A 19,443-nucleotide genomic window follows, 5' to 3' on the forward strand; every position below is an offset into this window, starting at 1 on the left:
TAAATAAAGGACAAAAAAAGAGAGACATTTGTTCCAGGAATGAATGCTGATTGTAACCTTTCCCATTAAAGACAAAAGACAAATATTAGTGGGTGTTAGTGGGTTACTTGTCTAATGGAAAAGGGGCTAAAGTGAAACTGAGAGAGAGGGAGGGAGGCGGAGAGGCATTCAAGTAAAATGAATGTGAAATAAAGGAAAGAGACAGAAAAGGAGAGCTGACAAAGGCTTAACAAGCTTGTGTCATTTCATGCCAGTCTAATATCCTCCCACGCAGAGCAACAGAATGTGTCACTGACTTGTAATGATTAGCACAACGCCTAGCAAGGGTCCAGGTCACAGTAAGGCTGCTGTTTCATAAAGACAGCTGATAGATACACTCACCCTCACACATTCTATCTAACACTCGCACACAGAGACCAGATTAAGACAGAGACTTGCACACGCACACACACACACACACACACACACACACACACACACACACACACACACACACACACACACACACAGCTGTAAACACTGTTCTCTGAGGCCATTGTCTACAAACACAAGCACATGTAAGTCTATATCCATGTACATGTTTAATACTTAACAGTTGTGCATTGTTCATCTGACTGAAGTGATACATGCACCAGCGTGCTTCCGTGTGTGAAGGGATGAAAAGCACAAGCATCAGCTTTTTTCATATGCATGAGCCAGAGGGGTCTTATCAGCACAGCTCAGAGAAGCACTGTGCCTTGTTTCATTATGCACCTGCAGCTCTCCGACCGACAGATACGGCTTTGAGACAATAAGACACTGACTCAGTCTGAGACAATAAGACACCGACTCTGAGACAATAATACACTGACTCTAAGACAAGACTAACTATGGGACAACAAGACATTGGCACTAAGACAATAAGACAGCAGCTACGCGACAATAAGACAGCTGCTCTGAGACAAGACACAGGCTTTGGGACAATAAGACAGCGGCTCTGAGACAATAAGACAGCGGCTCTGAGACAATAAGACAGCGGCTCTGAGACACGACACTAACTCTGAGACAATAAGACAGCGGCTCTGAGGCAAGACACTGGCTCTGAGAGAGCAGAAAAATAGTCACTGGTGAGGGTGATGCCAAGCACGGAGAAGTGCATCGCAAAAAGCAGAATTAAACCATGAAACACAATGCGGGAAGGGACGATTATGTTGGGTGAGTGAATGGTATACCGATAAGAAAGCAAAGAACGAGAGGGAAAGATGCTGGGCAAGAACAGCGGGTCCCCTGGCATACGCTGTAACATCCCATAAGTAAGGAAAGTGAGATGTGCTCCGAGAGGGATACACTGACCCAAATGGACCCTTATGGGTAAGATAAGGATTTTACTGCGTAGGATGCTGTGATCGAGTGCTGAAAGGAGAGTGGAGAGACTTAGATGATGCAGAGATTGAGAGAGAGAGGGGGAGGGAGCGAGAGAGAGAGAGAGAGAGAGAGATAAGGGGCAGACAGATGCAGCTTGTGAGTGAGTGAGTAAGTGAGTGAGTGAGTGAGTTAGTGAGTGAAAGCGAGAGGCTGAGGGAGAGTGGAAACGCTGGCGTGGGAGTCTGGGGATTGGAACAATCATTCCCTTCTAAAATTAGTCTCATTTTTCACTACTTCTTCTCCATAATGTTGTAATGTAATGTGCTGAGCAGGGATGCTCCGAGGCTCCTGAGGGACACAGCATGATGAGAGTGCAAGCTGCCGCTGTCTGCTAGCTGGAGTAGGTAAACACAGACACACACACACACACACAACTGTACTCTGCAATAGTGCAGAGACGCATGCATGCGCATGCAAGCATACAATATTGTACATGGTGCATTCATGTTTGCATCTGCGAACACAAGCAGCGAAACACTTGAGGGCACACATGAAGTACTGTACACACACTTTAAAACACAGAGATACAGTAGTATGTATCAAAATATACTGTCTGTATTGTATATTCAAGGACACAAACACATTCCCTCTGCTGTCTGTCTACGAATACATTGCATAGTGCATACGCAGGTGCACACAAAAATGCACGCCATTATGGGCGCACATACCACACACCAAAGCGGACAGGAAAACACTGGCTGGAACTTGAACGCACAAATGCACTAGGGGGTGATTCATACAAACAGTTGGCAGATGCAAAACCCATTATGCGTCGATAGAAATGTGTGCACACACACTGAAAACAAATGCACACCCCTATTTTTATCATTTGCATCACACACACACACACACACACACACACACACACACACACACACACACACACAGTGAGCCAGAACAAATGAGGGGGCGAGTCACACACACGCTAATTCCGTTAGCGAGGTCCAAGGCTAAACATTAATCTATGGGAGGAAAATAAATGATGGTGCTCATGCTCCCGCTCCGCTCCTCCTGTCTGGAATCCCTCCAGAGCCGTTCGGCTGAGTCACAAGAATAGGCAGGAAACAAATGTGTTTTGTGGGGCTGCAAAAGACGGGCCTTTACCAAGATTTATGGTGATGGCTGGCATGGCCCGAGGGTGCACACCCACCCACCCACCTGTGAGAGAAGGAATTCTTGGACAGGTTCAGGTAGGAGAGGTCGGCACAGCAACCCCGCAGCAAGGCGCCAAATAACTGACAAAGAGAAAGAGAGATGGAGAGACACAGAGAGAGAGAGAGAGAGACACACACAGAGAGAGAGACAGAGAGAGAGAGAGAGAGTGGGGCAGTGTTATTTTAGATGTCACAAGCAATTGTGCAGTCTAAAAGTTATTTTGGGCCTTGAACAGTTCCACAGATACTCATTGAATGGAACAGAACAGAACAGAAGAGATTACAGCTGACTCCAATGCAATTTAAGAACCAAAAAAAAAGGCTTTTTGGGGGAGGGCCGGGCCAAAGCTTCTAATATATATAAAAGTGTCTCTTAATACATCATGCTCACAGAATAATGTAGTTATGGCACCTCGGCCGTACGATTTCATAAAAGCCAGCTGCAAGCAATAGCAATATGTGACATAAATTGGCAACAGAAACCTCCCTACTCTGTCATACGACGGTGTATAAATGAGGCTTTAGAATAGAGGTCTTCAACGTTTTCAGGCCAAGGACCCCTTAGATGAGAGAGAGCTTACGCAAAGATTTGGCAGCCCCCCTATAGTAGCTCTGAGGATCCCCTAGGGGTCTCCGACCCCCTGTTGAAGACCCCTGCTTTAGAAGATGGGACTAGAAACAGAGGAGCGGGTTGCCGGTTGAAGACCCAGGGACGGACTAAAACAGAGGAGCGGGTTGCTAGTTGAAAACTCAGGGACAAACTAAAACAGACAACCGGGTTTACAGCTGAAATCCAGCGACAGACTAAAACAGAGGAATAGGTTGCCAGTTGAAATGAGGGGCAGACAGCTCAGAAAGCTCAGCTTTCACAAGCAGCAGATGGGAAGCACCATACCATGAGAAGGTCCATGAGAAGGACAGGAGCCAGCTTTGCACCAACTGCTGGACGGACCAGCACACCCACAATTGCCCAGGTGTTAAGTGACAACGACTTGTTAAACCGACTTGTCTCACAGCGCGAGCTTGTAGATCTTTGCCGAAGAGATTTGGTGTAGAGGGAGAAAAGGAGCGGACCAGGTATAGAGCCCTGTGGGACTCCGGCCAATGAAGTATATAGGGCTTAAGTGGTTAAAACCTTTTTATGTTGTGGCACCTGCAGGGGTCAGCCATCTATAACAGTGCTTCTTCCGTTTGTGCAAACCGAGGTCACCAAGATTCACATTGATTTGGTGTGTACATTATGCAAAAACAATATCGGAATTGGCCACTTTCTCTGGTCCCACGCCAAATATGATTAATGTACAGCCGTATATCATCATTCAACCACTGGTTGTTGAGGTGGTGTCCAGATAATAACGTAGGCTTCATAAATCATTGGCAGACTTTTGAGGGGAAACCTGGTCTGATTAGGAGAGATGGCACACATCCAACTTGGCATGGTGCAAGGCTCATTTCTAGAGTTTATTGACAAACCATGCGCATCATGACCATCCAGAGTTGGGACCAGGAGGCAGAGTTGCAACCTTACGTGCTTCTATGTGCTTGCACCACAACAAACCATCCACCCAAAACCCCTCAAGGTGATGGGGACAGCTGAGAGGAGGGCCGGCAGCGTCAGGGGTTACAGGTCCGGAGGAGGGAGGGCCTTAAAAAGGTAATTCTTTGGCTTGCAGAACCTCATTATGGAATCATATCATGTCTTCGAGAGACACTGTCACAATCGAGACAAATACTACAACAGCGAAAGCCTAATTTCAAACCCACATCAAGTGTCCCTTCAGTCAGCAAGCAATTCCATTTATCATTGGCAGCACGATCCATCATGCAAATTGAGTCATTGGCACGTCCCTACAAATTAACACAGAAACTCAATGGTCGCACTCAAAAGGATAAACAAACAGCAAAATAGACATAAAATAATTTGCTCTTTTCTCAAAGAGGGGGTTTACAGGCAGGTAAGGAAAAACTGAAAAATAAACTGGAGATGTCGCAAATGAAGAGAACAGCTACATTTGTCTCAGTGTTCGCTCTAATATTCAATACAATATTCATGGGCGACATTAACAGGGCAAGTTCTTTTTCCTCCCTCATTTTATAGGGTTGGAAATTTCCTCCCCAAAAGCAGATTTACAGCAGTGCTGCCTACACAGTTTTACAAGGTTCAGTAAGCTCCTAGGTGTTCCAAACAGCTCACCTATAGTGTGAGATGTGCCAGAAAGACTGGTTTCCCTGGCAAGTAAGCACAATAGCAAAGCTATCACTGTGTGTAGTCTGGATAAGTTTAGGCATTAGGTTAGAGGTGGTTAAGTTTAGGTATGGTTTTGATGTGATTAAGTTCAAGGTAAAGATGTGGGAGGGAATTTGTTTTTTGTCCATAACAGTGGTGGATACACTTGAGGGAACAAAAGCCCACAACACTGGCAAAGAGGATCCCATAAGCAGTAGCTTGCTGTGACATAGCTGTGGAGTGGAACAATCTAGCCTAAGGGTGCTAGAGAAGCAAATAGTCTATTTTCACCACCATGGTTGGTATGTAAATCAACTCATTTATATTATACAAACCCTCACGTGCATCTCTAGAAGAGAAACTGCCATTTTCCATGTTAATATAAAGTACCCTAGTGAAAGAACGTTATTAAACTCAGCTTGAAGGTCCATAATTATTACTAATATTGCTGCTACAATGTCTGAGGATAATATTTATTGGTCACTACTCATACAAAGCAGCGAAATACAAGTGTGTGAGGTGAGGTCTGGAAAATACATCAACATAAAAATAACAATAATAAAAACTAAGATTAAAAGAAGCCTTGTTAAGAGTTTCTATGGCAGCAGTAGCAGTGTAAAACATTAAAGGGGGACGAAATTACATATACAGTAAATGTGCAAGTAAGGCTTAACCATATTATGTGCAGCTACCTTCTGTACAGTATACTGTATACATTAGCAGCGATAGCAACAGAGGAACGAGAACAAAATAATTGTACTCTTACTGTATGTACCCGTACACAAGATATAACAATAAAGAAACCTTGAACCTTAAACAGCTATCAGCTTGCTAACAATGAGTACAGCCATTGGTGTATTATGGAATTTATATTCTGTCAGAAGTGAAGTTGTTCTCAAGTTCAGCTGTTGGTGAGACAAGACCACTGCAGTTCTTTTATTTGAGAGCGCTGAGCTGAGCTTAGCCATAACACCTCTGCCTTGTAATAACACGTTCATCATTGTATTCATGGCACTGCACACCGAGTGCAGCCAAAGAAAAACGATGTGACTGACCTGGGAGGAGCAGCACATACTCGGTGGTTCTGTATAGCGGTACATTGGTATTCAGGGAGCATTATTTTTTTTTGGGTTACTGGGGTTGAATTCCATTCCAGGTTCTATATCAGACAGCGATATAATGTGGACAGACTGGAACAGAACCAGTGAGAACTGTACCTACCGAGTCCACAGTGCAGTCTGTCCCGGACAGGTCCAAGTGGACCAGGCAGTTGGGCTGGGCCAAGAACAGGAACAAGTTCTGTTGAGGAAATACGTGGAAAGGTAAAGAGTGACAATGCCAGTACTTTTATTTAAACAGTCACTCACAATGAGTGAGTGACTGACTGACTGACTGAGGGCGTACGTGCATGAGTGAGTCAGTGAATACATACAGTTTAGCAGTACAATACATGATCGCATGAAAAATAATTCATTAAGCAAGAAACTGATGAGTGCACAAGTGAATTAATGGAGGTTAATGAAGTAAACTGCTTTGCGCTTACGAGCTGCATGCTGCTTGTTCATGCATGTCTTTCAAGCGTATGTGACTTGCATACTGTACATGACTTGCATGCGAGTGTGTTCTAACGGTGCTGACCGTGGCTTCTTCTCCAGACAGTACCCCAGGGTTCTTGCTGAGGTCCAGGTGGATGAGAGAGTTGGAGTAGTCGTCACTGGAACACAGTGCCTGGGACAGAGACATCACACCTGGAAGGGAGATAAGAGTAGGGGTGATAAATGGATGACGACACAAAGAAACATGAGTATAGGAAGGAGTGTGTGTGAGGCCAAATGATCACGTCAATGAAATCATCCCACAACATTGTTTTAATGTAATCACCAACCACTGAACATAAAACAAGTTGACAAGACCACATCACTGTGAGCTCCTTTGAGAACATCAAAATTGAGAAAAGGAACTTATGAGCGTTTTGCCTGTGCACCCCCCTCTTTTCGGTTTATTCCGTCATCAAGAGGCCCAAATAACACAAAACTCATCGTCTCAAATCAAATCAGAACACTATTACACCCACAGAGCCCGATGGTGCATCCTCATTAAAACCTCCACCACGCAATTCGAAGGCACAAAGCACAGCAGGCTGCCGTGCGCCGAGAATTAAATATAGATGCACTAACAATACTGAAGCAAGTTCAGCCGGTGCAATGAGCCAGGGATGAGTTCGACGACAATATCCTCTCGCGCTTGCAAGACCCACAGCTTTTTAAAATATAAATAAGCACAGTTTCTCATTCATTAAAACACAGAGTTACTAAATATCCAAGTGTACTCTGGAGGGGGGGTTTATAGAGACATGTCTCTGAGCTATATTGCATAATTGAGGACACTGCTCTTCCGCAATACAGCGTGGCTAATCTGTTGCTAAAATCTGTGTCGTATTTACGGATTTACACAATAATAATGAAATTCTATCACTTTTAATTTGCTGTGCAAGACAATTCATATATGAGCAATGGAATTGGACACCTGCATCAATTACTGCATAGGATTTTAATACAGAGGCAGATAATTTGACCACAGTAGCAGAGGGTAGAGGTATCATGCATGAATTATCTGCATGCATTTGTGTATGTGCTTCTAATTCCATACTGTCAGTACTCTCAAAGGTTGTTGTATATAAGCACTGTAACTTTGTTAAGTACTCTACAAATAAAGTGTATATTATTACATTAAATGCACAAAATCTCTGACCGTCAGTCCGTCTGTAGTTCACATTCTTGAGAACTGTCCGTGCAACCAATTTCAAACTTGGCGTACGTATCGCCGATGACCAGAGGAAGTGACGTGCCCGGCGTCGAGTCGGTCAGAGGGGCGGTTGTCCAGAACTGTGTACAAAATGCCCTCATTTAACTAGACAATTAAGTCACAGGTGCTCTTGAGAGTTTTCCTTTCAGTGCAGAACAAGGAGAGAAGAGGAAACAAAGCCAGCAACAGAGCTGAACATTTGTATTTTCTTTCGTTTGTTACCAAGTTACGAGTTCACTACCTGTCAAATCTTTAACTCATTTAAATGACAGACTAATGTTTAATATGGTTGGTTTGATTTCCATTTGTCAATGTGGCAACCATGTGTTAAATATACAGTATTCTATGCTATTTTATTGTATTTTGATGCTGATGCAATGTGGGTGATATATTATCATTATGTTGCATTAATAGTGATGCATGGTAATAATTACTTTTGCTGTGATTGATACATGTCAATATTAATATTTAAAGGCTGTTTATTGTGCATATTTAGAGCTATATTATGTACATGTATGCTGTGTACATTGTAGTGAGTGTTATGGGCTTTGTGGAGTAGGATTGTTTGGCAGTCATGGGAGGAGTATTGTATTTGTTTTATTATTATTGTAGCCTACTAAATATTGAGTATCTCCTTTTGTCTCCCTCCCTCCTTAGAACCAGCACACATACACATACACAACACAACACACAGACTCTTATTATTTGTGTCTCGCCAATGCCAAACTATGCTGTTTAACTGTGCTGTGCTACCTTCAACAAAGACTTTGCTCTTGTGCAACAATCCATCCTGTCTCCCACGAATTCTTACCAATTCCCTGTGGCGAATACTGTTCTACCCTAATACATTCCTTACCCTCTCAAACAGACAGGCTATTGGTCGAATCAGCGTTTTTTCAACTACAACTGACGGACGGACAGATGGACAGAGATCTTGTGCATTCATTGTAAGATTATTATTGTTTTAGCTGTTATGTTATCGTTAAGTGTATAAAGCTGTACTCTGCACTAAAGTGTAACGTCATCAAAAAACTATTGAAATCAATGCAAATTATGAGGAGATGAATTATACAATGCGTGTGTGTGTGTGTGTGTGTGTGTGTGTGTGTGTGTGTGTGTGTGTGTGTGTGTGTGTGTGTGTGTGTGTGTGTGTGTGTGTGTGTGTGTGTGTGTGCGTTTGTGTGTATGTGTGCGTGCGTGTTTGTGTGTTGACCTAGCGGTATGCCTTCCTCTGACTGTGCAACTGTGTATTTTGTATGCGTGCGTGCATGTTCATTCATAGTCTTGACCACTAGGGGTCCCCTGTGTCGCAGGGGAGTAGAAGGCCTACCTTTGGAGGACAGGGAGGTCTTGGAGAGGTTGAGGAGGCGCAGACCCTTGTTGAGGCGACATACCTGCTGAATCAGGTTGGACACTCCTGACAGGAGGAAGAGATGGAGGAGGAAGGGGTTAATTCCAGCACTGGACAAATGCTTGCTAACGCGAGCGTGTAACTTGCAAAAAAAGAAGAACAAATGTGTGTGGCATAGCCATCAGAATACTGAATATTGAGCCACCTACGCATCATCATACCCATACCATATGCGAAGCCAAAATACATAGAGAAAAATCATGCCCACAACAATAGCCTGCCATCATGTTTGTGCTGAAAAAACCTAATGCTTCCCTTATTCTAATGTTCAGATATTATGATGCCTTTCTTTTAATACACAGAAAATGTATACCCCCCCTTTGACGAAAATATCACGACTGCAATCGGACAGTTTCTGAGACAAAATGTAAGAGTTCATTCATACACTTGGAGCTAGTCATTAGTCAATTCTTACGGTTTGCCAGTGCCATCTGGCGTAAAGTACTTTTTTAAATGATCTTAATCCCCCCCAACTCAACCCCACCAACCTCACTCAATTACAACTTGATATCATGCTTGTTATCACACACAAAGATTTCAAACTTCCTCCATTTCTCATTAAATTGACTCGTCTCTTAAACACAGCACTTTCCCTGATGGCTGGAAAAGTGCCATTGTCACGGCTATTTTTAAATCTGGCGACCGCCACGACACCAAATAAAAAATGTCTGCTAAAAGCCACTCAACTCTGTAACCATTGACTGCATTTCATCAAATAGTCTTCTCATGTATGCAAATAATCTTGCTTTTAATTTGACAAGCACATATTTGTCATTTCTAGTTGACATTGTGAGTGTGCTATTGTGTGCAACATTGTATTATGGGTCCTGAGAGTTTTGTTATAATAAACAATTATAGTGCATGAACCCTGGCGCAATTATAGTGCACACACACACACACACACACACACACACACACACACACACACACACACACACACACACACACACACACACACACACACACACACACACACACACACACACACACACACACACACACACACACACACACACACACACACACACACACACACACACACACACACACACACACACACACACGTGTTGTAGCTGATGCGAGTAGGAATGACAGGTGTACAAGAGGCAGACAGGAACCTGCTAATGAGTGATGATGGCATGCATGTCACCTCTGACACAGGCACCACACACGGACCTAAACACACAGTTAGAGGGCAACAGGACATGTTTCCAAACACACACACACACACACACACACACACACACACACACACACACACACACACAGCCACACATAGCAACCCCTCATACACACACTAGGGGTTTAATGGCACATAACAATTTCGGTCCGATACGTATTTATGTTTTTTCTTTTCTTTTACGGTACAGTGATTTATTATGATTTTTGTTTATACCGCTGCAAACCAAGTTCTCCAATAAATAAAACAGGAACAAAACAAATAATTTTCAAAATGGGTACAAAAAGCAGTGTAGAAGCTATTTCACTGTTCACCATTAAAGGCGTTGGGGTAAGAAAAACATGGGCTCCTCTTCCCCAACACACACGTGGAGTGGTGCTGTGAATGGGTATGGTAATCCAGCTTAATATGTTGGTGTGGAAAGTTCTGCATCCACCCCAAAAATAATTCTGGGCACTCATTCAGTACAAACTGTTTGGTACATAGTGTTCTCTTTATGAAATGTGCATTTTAGTGTTTTTCTGTCAGAATACAGCCAGTTTGTCTCCGTTTTTGGACGGTGTCCAAAGTTAAATTCTGTTCATTAACCATTTTCAGAGATTAGCGCTGCTTATCAATGTCAGTCGTAGGACAGTTGACCAATCACCAATGAGAAAGGGCAGGACCTGTGTCTATAGTGTTATATTATACACAAACTATACCATCAGCAGTTCTCAAAATCCAAAGCCATGGCAATAATTATTGTATCCACGTCTGAAGTTAGGAATAATTCATTAAATAGATTCTAAATGAAAGATATAGGCCTTCCTACAGTGTAGACAGAAGAGCATGCTGTCACAGCAATGTCCTGCATCACACTCATACAGTTAAACACATTCACACCTGAGAACTACGTCATTAACATAAACATGTCTGTTTTTATGTACATTTACAGAGGTGTTCACATAGGGAAGAGCCTGTCAACGCCGATCATGTAGAAGAATTTTCTAATATTATTACCATATAATAAACTGCCATTTCAACCTAGTTTGGTAAACACATCGCCTACACACTGGTGTGAGATTCAAGCAAAAGACAGAGAGAACATCACACTTGCTTTGGCAATGTAAACGTACATTATGCCAGGAGAGAGAGAGAGAGAGAGAGAGAGAGAGAGCGAGAGCGAGAGCGAGAGCGGAGACTGAGGAGCCTTGAGAATAAAGTGAGAGAGAGAGGTCATATGTCTGGAGGCTAATACTGCAATGTAATAAATACATTAATGTATGTTGGTTTGAAGTGATTATCCTATAGACTAGAGTATAGCAGTGGTGGCCATTTTGTTTACCGGCTCTGGTTCCACAGATAGAAAGCCCATTCATGCAGCCCATAGAGATTTCCGAAAATATTTATATTAATTATTTTAAGCCTGGAGCCGAGCCACCCAGGCTCCTGGTGAATCATAACCATTTGATTCTGTGTCAAAACATATTTGAAAACCGAAGAAAAGGCAACGTTACAAGTTGTAACTCACGCATCCACTCAGAGAATTCTTCATATGTGCCCTTGGACACACACACACACGTGTGCCCTTGGACACACACACACTTACTGCACTTAACACACTCATGCACTCAGCTCACTACGTGGCTTCATACAAATACATAATATGGCTTCATAAAATGTGGCTAATGTGGCTTCATAAAAATCTCATACATGATGTTTTGCTGATGCTTTGATTTTACTGTGTACAGCACTTTGGTCAATCTCGATTGTTTTAAAAGTGCTCTATAAATAAAGCTTCATTTGATTCAAAGGATTTTTTCTTTCGCAGAGTTCTTCGGATGAGTGATGGTAGTGATTCTCAAAGAAAGGTGATACTATTGCCACAGTGGTTGTCATTATATGCTTTTCAACTATAGGTCTAATGAGGTGTAATAGACTTCAATTTCTGGCCAGCCGGGACCAAGAGGTCATGACCACATTGAGACAAAAAGGAGTTTAAAAGAAATGGGATCAAATGCCAGAACATTTCTGTGCAGTTCAATGCTGCGGCAATCCAGTAAGTGGAATAGAAGCAATGCTCTATAAACGATCATTTCATCTGTTGTTCACAATTTTACATTTGTGTTTCTCTATAATGGAAGCCCATTATTTTCATATTAATAGAAAATTAAATACAACATTTGAAATCTTGTTAGGCACTGGTAGGCGGGTTTCTGAACTGTCCACAGCCCTTCTCTGAGACACAGAGTGAATAGACAAAAATGGTATCTTACTATAATGAGCATTTGTGAGGACCAATTACAGTATATGAAGCTAGGTTGAAAATGGGTGAAGTGATCCTGTAAGGATTTTAGTCTGTACACTAGCACCACCCTGCCCATCTTTCTACCTCTCTCTGGCTCTCTCTCTCGTTGAACCATGAGAGAGAGAGAGCAGCAAGTAAACTGTACTGAAACATACTGTATGTACTGATAAGCCAAAACACTGCTGATGCAGAGATGGACTCTGAGGCTAGGGTTATGAAAAATAACAACAGCAATTGTGACAGGAAGACAGAGTGAGAAAGAGTGAGTGAAAATGAATCTGTGTGTGTGTGTGTGTGTGTGTGTGTGTGTGTGTGTGTGTGTGTGTGTGTGTGTGTGTGTGTGTGTGTGTGTGTGTGTGTGTGTGTGTGTGTCTGAAAGGGAGAGAGAAGGGACAGGGAGCGAGGGTTGGAGTGAGAGCGTGCCAGAGAAAAAGAAAGATTGATTTTGAATCCTGTATGAGACAGCAAAAAATAAAAACAGATACACAGAAGAGAGCGAGAGAGAGAGAGCGCGCATCAAAGATTGATGGGGATTAGAATGAAACAGAGGAAGAAAGGGGGACAAAGGGAGATAAGAGAGAGGAGAAAACAGAGGGCATGGGCGGAGCCGTGCCAACGTGCTGGCGAGAGGAAGTGATTTGGAATTCTTGCGGGAGCCAATACAACCTCTGAGCAGAGAGAGAGAGAGAGAGGGGGTGAGAGAGAGAGAGCTGAGAGAAGTGGTTGGGAGGAGAGAGAGACAACAATCTGATACACCCTGTGAGGCGGACGGAAGGGAGAGACGATAGGGACTGAGAAAAAGTACAGAGAAAGCGAAAGAAAAGTGGACAGAGAGACACCGTTTATACTTTGTCGTACGACAATGGCGCACGGCAAAAATCTAGTAGCTCTCAACGCGTCGCACTGCGGCGCTAGTAGATCAGCTGCTGTATGTATAAAAATCTTTTGAAAATAGCAGATCTACAAGCTCACAATGCGTTGCATCGCGACACATTGTGAGCTTGTAGATCGGCTATTTTCAAATGGCCGAAATTATATATATATATACATATACATATACATATATATATATATATATATATATATATATATATATATATATATATATATATATATATATATGGCTGAAGTGGTTAATGTATGTTTTGTAATAATAATCAAAATCTACAAAGTAACTAACGTAGTAAAGTTTTCAAATAATTGTAGTGGAGTAGAAGTAAAAGATTTGGAAATTGGAAATACTCAAGTAAAGTACAAATACCTCAAAATTGTACTTAAGTACAGTACAGTTACTTTCCACCACTGACTGTAGCTAGTAGATGGGTATATCGGATATATATATATTTGTGCCACCATCGTACTACAAAAGTATGGTTCAGGCAGGAAAGTGTGTTGAGGCCACGCTGCTCGCACCTTGGTTGTCCAGTGTGTTGTGTGCCAGGTTGAGGGAGTGAATCACAGAGGCCGGGTTCTCCGACAGCGCCGACGCCATCTTCTGAGGGAAGTCTCTGGAGACCCGCACGAAGATACAGAGATACGGAAAAAAATAAAGTAAAAAACTAAAACAACAAGAAAACAAAACAAAAACAAGTTTTCCCCTTAATCCTAGCTAAAAGCGGGGCCATAGCGCCGCTATGCTCCGTCATTATGTTAAATCGCTACGCCCCCGAGGTGGGTAATTCATATCAATTCATTACCGAATACGTACGCCATGGCGATGCTGCATAATAATAGCTGGCAATGTAATGAAAGGTGAAAAGTTACAGCTCAAACTGTATCATTAACGTGGGTTATTGGGAAAAGAGGGAAAAAGGCTGGATATATGATATAGTGTACTATATAGCATTGGTGATTAGTGATATACTGTAACACCTGAGGTTAAAAGAGAGGTGAAGTAGCATGTAAGGGAAGTGGAGGTATGAGAGGAAGAGGAGAGGAGAGGAGAGGCAGGAGGAGTTCAAAAGGAGCAGAGGAAGTATTTTTTCATCCCCGGTGCAGGGGAAATTGCTTTTACAGCTTCACCGAGCTGATGGCTGCGCAGATGGTTCAGACGAGGAGCTATTAGGTGTTATCTTGCTGAGGGACACTTCGACATATAGAATGGGGCAAGCCAAAGGTCGATCCGGTGACCTTCCGATTCCCAGACGGCCTCCTGTCTACCCACTCGGCTACGGCCACCCGGAGAGGAGAGGAAAAGGAACATTAAAAATGACAGGTTAAAAGGCAGTACAGACAAATGACGAAGCAACAGGAAATTAGATTGGAAGTGTGGTGGGCCAGGTGCTCAGCGACAGTCCCATATATCTGTCTGACGACTAATAATAGTTCGACAGCCGTGTCTCCTGTCAAAGTCTCCTTCTGGTGAGACATCCAGCGCTACTTTCCTGCTCATTCCTTTGCCAAGTCCCCCGGCAGAACAGTGTCAGCGGGAAAATGCCTCAAATCTACACGTTGAGCAATTGAGCAGAAAGTGACGAGCAGAGAGAGAGAGAGGGGTTAGTCTGGCAGGAGACGAGAAGAACACCTACGATTTGAGGCCGGCGTTCTCCAGAGTGAGCTCCTCCAGGCTGTTGGATTTGCTGACCGTGTGAAGGACTTGCTCGACCACCTCCGAGCCCTAGAGATGGAAAAGCAAACAACGTTTTTCATCGAGTGCTGATTGGTCGAGGTTTAACCCTTTAAGACCTGAGGCGATTCTTAAAAAAAACAGTTTTTGGAAAAAAATCTAAACATTTTTTTTCCCAAGATTTTTCAAAAATAGCAGATCTACAAGCTCATAGCGCGGCACTCCGCGCTATGAGCTTGTATATCTGCTATTTTTGAATAGCCTAAAGAAATCTAAAAGTGACACAAATGCGTTCCAGGTCTTAATGGGTTAAGATAGTAAGCCAGAAATAGCCGATTGTGAGCTCGTTCAGCTGCTATTTTCGGTGCACCGTATAAATTCGGCATTAGCCATGGCCAGATTGGCCACAGGCATGCTATACACACGCTCTCTTATCCATTGTTTGGGTACAAAAAAAAGTGAATTATTACTTGAAAGGACTTTTCCAAACTTCTCACATAATGGACTTCTCACAATTACAAACTTGAAAGTAGCCCTTGGTACTTTATTGTCTCTCAGAATTGCATTAATCTATAGAGAGACTATTTTTTTCATACAGAATTCCCATCTGCCCGACAGCACTTAGTATATTACACATATAATACAAGATTAAATCAGTTTTTTGGAGAGAGGGATGCAGTGCAGTCAGTCAAATCACTGCACAAACAACTGCCAACACAAATAGATAATAATAATAATAATGTAATTAGACAGCCGACAGGCAGGCAGAACAAGAAGAGAACCCAGAGAGGAGAGCGAGTGGTACTGAGCGATAAGTGTGCCAAGTCACGCTCATATACAGCAGGCTTGTGTTAAGGCTATGACAGATAGAAAGTGTCAATGGCGCTCGCGTCAATGATGCGCTTCACGTGAGGCCACTTGTTCATATCTAATGTAGGAGAATTTGAAGCATCTCTATCTCTATGTTCGGCTAGTTTCCCGTCATATGGAACAAGGTACTTTTGTACCATATTTGTCTCCGCCAGGCCGAAAGGCATGGCGAGAGAGTATGTTTTACCCTCCGTCCGTCCGTCCGTGTGTGTGTGTCCGTGTGTCCTGTCCGTCCGTTAGCAGCTAATCTCTGGCACCGTTGGCCCGGTCGCTGCGAAACTGTGCACACACACTCCCTGGATGCCAATTCAGAACCTCTGCCTCAAATTCTTCATATTGGCCTGTTATAGCGCCACCTGGAGGCCAATTTGTGCAAAACCCTTTTTTTTTACATTACTCCTACAGATTTTATCCAAACGTCATGCAAATCGGTACACAGTATCTCTATAGTCATGTGATCAACACGGATCTGTCCGATTTCCCATATTCCATCCTCATTGGCTAAGGTTAGCTTCCAAAATTTGCAGGATTGGTCCGTTTTGAACAAAATGCCTCAAATAATGAACGCAGCTTGCGATTTCCGTGAAATTTCACAAACACATTCCCACTAGGCCAAGGAAGAAATGCCACCCTTTTTCACATTGGCCTGTTATAGCGCCACCAGCAGGTCTAATTTATCAAAACACATTTTTGGAACAAAATGCCTCAAATCATCAATGCAGTGTCCGATTGCCGTGAACGACCTAAGAATAAATGGCACCCTTTTCACATTGGCCTATTATAGCGCCACCAGGAGGCCACAATAACGTACCTGACCGGGAGGAGACCTGTGCTCCGAGGAGCACTTTTTCTAGTTTGTTAATGAGTTTCTCCTCATCCATATCTTTGTAGTTTAAAGTGCTGACGTCAGCAGCTTGTGTATGCAATTGTGGACGGGATTACTGTAGTTTCAAAGACAAACAACTTTTCAGGATCTGTGCAGACCCTCTATTTAATTGAAAAACAAACACGAACGAACGGTTACACAAGTGAAAAAACAAACATACATACAGTACACACTACATTACAAGTTTGAATCAATAAGTCAAGGCCTGGATGCCATGTACTGTACAGTACACGTGTTTTGGTGAATCTGTGCCCGGCACCAAGACTCAAAAATAGAACCGAGCTCTGAAAGACATGTCAACAGGTTTTGACATGCCCGCTTGACGCCTACGGTTTGACTACAGCCGTTAGAAAACAATGTGTGTTTCTCGACACGAGAATCCGACGCTTTCTATCTGCCAGAACCTTGAAGTTGGGCTTTATTATACACTTCAAGGACACGAAACCCTAGGCTGATTTTGTTTGTTTGTTATTCGGGTTCAGGTTAAAAACTGCAGCAGTGTAAGAACATGGCCGGCTAGTAAGCAACACAGCTACAGCTAATCAAATTAATAATGGGTGTATTTAAGTGTGCCCAGAGCCATGGGTGTGCAAATGTGCACGCATAGACAATAGTTAACATTATTGTCAATGCACATTGACATACCCAATTCTAATACACCCATTATTAAGCCATTAAAACCGGGAAAGCATCTGTGGTGCCATTTTAGTTTTTTGCCTTGGCTATTTTTGAACATTTTTGAAAAAAGTGTGAAAACAACAGATTTAGAAGGTATTTGTAGAATCGGCCTCAGGTCTTAATGGGTTAATTTGATTAGCTGCAGCTGCATTACTTGCATCACATTGTACTATAAGGTCAGTCTTATGCAGCCCATCATGTTTTTACCGTGCTGTAAAATCAGCCTAGGGTTTCATCCCCCTTTAAGCCCTATTTTATACTTTGACTATTGGAAAATAGCCAATCTGCAAGCTCACAACGCTTCTCATCACAACACGTAGTTGTTGTGTGGGGGAAAAGTTGGGGGAAAAAAGTTGAAATAGTTACTATGCGCATGTCTTTGCAGTAGAGCTTGGTGAACCAAGTGTTGTACGCCATGGACGCCACGATCACTGCCAAGTCCCTGGAATTAAAAAAACACACGCAAACACCCGGAACACACACACACACACACACACACACACACACACACACACACACACACACACACACACACACACACACACACACACACACACACACACACACACACACACACACACACACACACACACACACACACACACACACACACACACACACACACACACACACACACACACACACACACACACACACAAGAGCGACAGACAAAATTAAAAACCGCTAAATTGGCCACCTCCATCTGCTCCAAGGCACTGGATGTCACTGATCCATAAATTCACATTATGGTCACCGCTAGCCCACCACCCGACCGCCCCCCTTCCTGCGAGAGTAGTTCATCATTGTGACAGAGAGAACACTATGGAGAGAGAGAGAGCTCCTTTCAAAATAAATAAATAAACATGACTGATATTGTAGCTCGCTCCCTGCAGGGGGGCGGGGGCAGGAAGAGGAGGAGAAGTGAATGAAAAATAGAAGGATGGAAGGAAGGGAAGAAGGAAAGAGTGTGGGATACAGGCAGATAGCGAGAGATACAGTGTGTGTGTGTGTGTTTATGTGAACATAAATAAATATTTCAAATGTGTGTGTACAGACACTAGTTAGAGAGCAAATAAAAAGACAGGGAGAGCAAGAGATACAGAGAAAGTGATAGAGCGAGAGAGAGAAACACACTTAGAGAGAAGAGTGAATGTATAGATTGATGACTGGGTCAGTGGATTATTCAATAAAGCCTCAGTTTGATCCTGGCTACAGACCTCAAACACTGCTCAACTCCTATGCTACAAACTGAGCCCATTAGCAGTGTGTGTGTGCGCGCGCGCGTGTGCTTGCCTGTGTGTGTGTGGTGTTCAATTCCTCCATGGTTTACACTCACACACACACACACACACACACACACACACACACACACACACACACACACACACACACACACACACACACACACACACACACACACACACACACACACACACACACACACACACACACACACACACACACACACACACACACACACACACACACACACACACTCCACAGTAGCAGGCTGATACTTTACCCCTGCACCATCCAGACATCCCTGAAATTGAGCATTCTTGGGTCCATTTTTATACGTAGATTAAAACGTTAAATCAACGCAGCATTTTTCTGTGTGTACAAGTGGTGGTGGGGGAGTCAGAGAGAGACTGAAGGAGATAGAGAAGAAACTGAAAGAGAAAAAGGAGGGAGGACAGAGAGAGGGGAAAAAAGAGATTTTGAGATAAGGGGAATAATACAGGGGAGACTTTTCCAATTCTCCAAGGTCCAACTAAAGCCACAGTGCTGCTCCACCTGGTCCAGTATGTACAGCATCATCTGATAAAAAAGCTGTGACACAGAGAGATGGATCGAGAGACACACAGAGAGATAGAGAGAGAGAGACCTACCAAAATGTTTTTTTTTGTGTTTTCAACTATCCAACTATCTATTATTTTTGCACCAACACCCAACTGTGTCTTGATTCGTGTTTATG

General features: G+C 43.1%; 1 protein-coding gene across 1 annotated transcript in view; it reads right to left on the minus strand.

The window, feature by feature from the left end:
• carmil3 (capping protein regulator and myosin 1 linker 3) overlaps positions 1–19,443 on the minus strand; it is a gene marked incomplete at both ends in the record, with an annotated part of 98,021 nt that overhangs the window by 46,965 nt on the left and 31,613 nt on the right. Inside the window, 7 exons of the mRNA XM_080439752.1 lie at positions 2,563–2,639; positions 6,007–6,084; positions 6,424–6,533; positions 8,921–9,007; positions 13,882–13,976; positions 14,997–15,085; positions 17,835–17,910. Of these exons, the coding sequence (XP_080295878.1) occupies positions 2,563–2,639; positions 6,007–6,084; positions 6,424–6,533; positions 8,921–9,007; positions 13,882–13,976; positions 14,997–15,085; positions 17,835–17,910 (612 nt within the window). The remainder of the gene's footprint in view (positions 1–2,562; positions 2,640–6,006; positions 6,085–6,423; positions 6,534–8,920; positions 9,008–13,881; positions 13,977–14,996; positions 15,086–17,834; positions 17,911–19,443) is intronic.

The sequence above is a fragment of the Gymnoscopelus braueri genome (genome assembly GCF_963280865.1).
Source record: "Gymnoscopelus braueri genome assembly, chromosome: 10".
In the NCBI taxonomy this organism is placed as follows: domain Eukaryota; kingdom Metazoa; phylum Chordata; class Actinopteri; order Myctophiformes; family Myctophidae; genus Gymnoscopelus; species Gymnoscopelus braueri.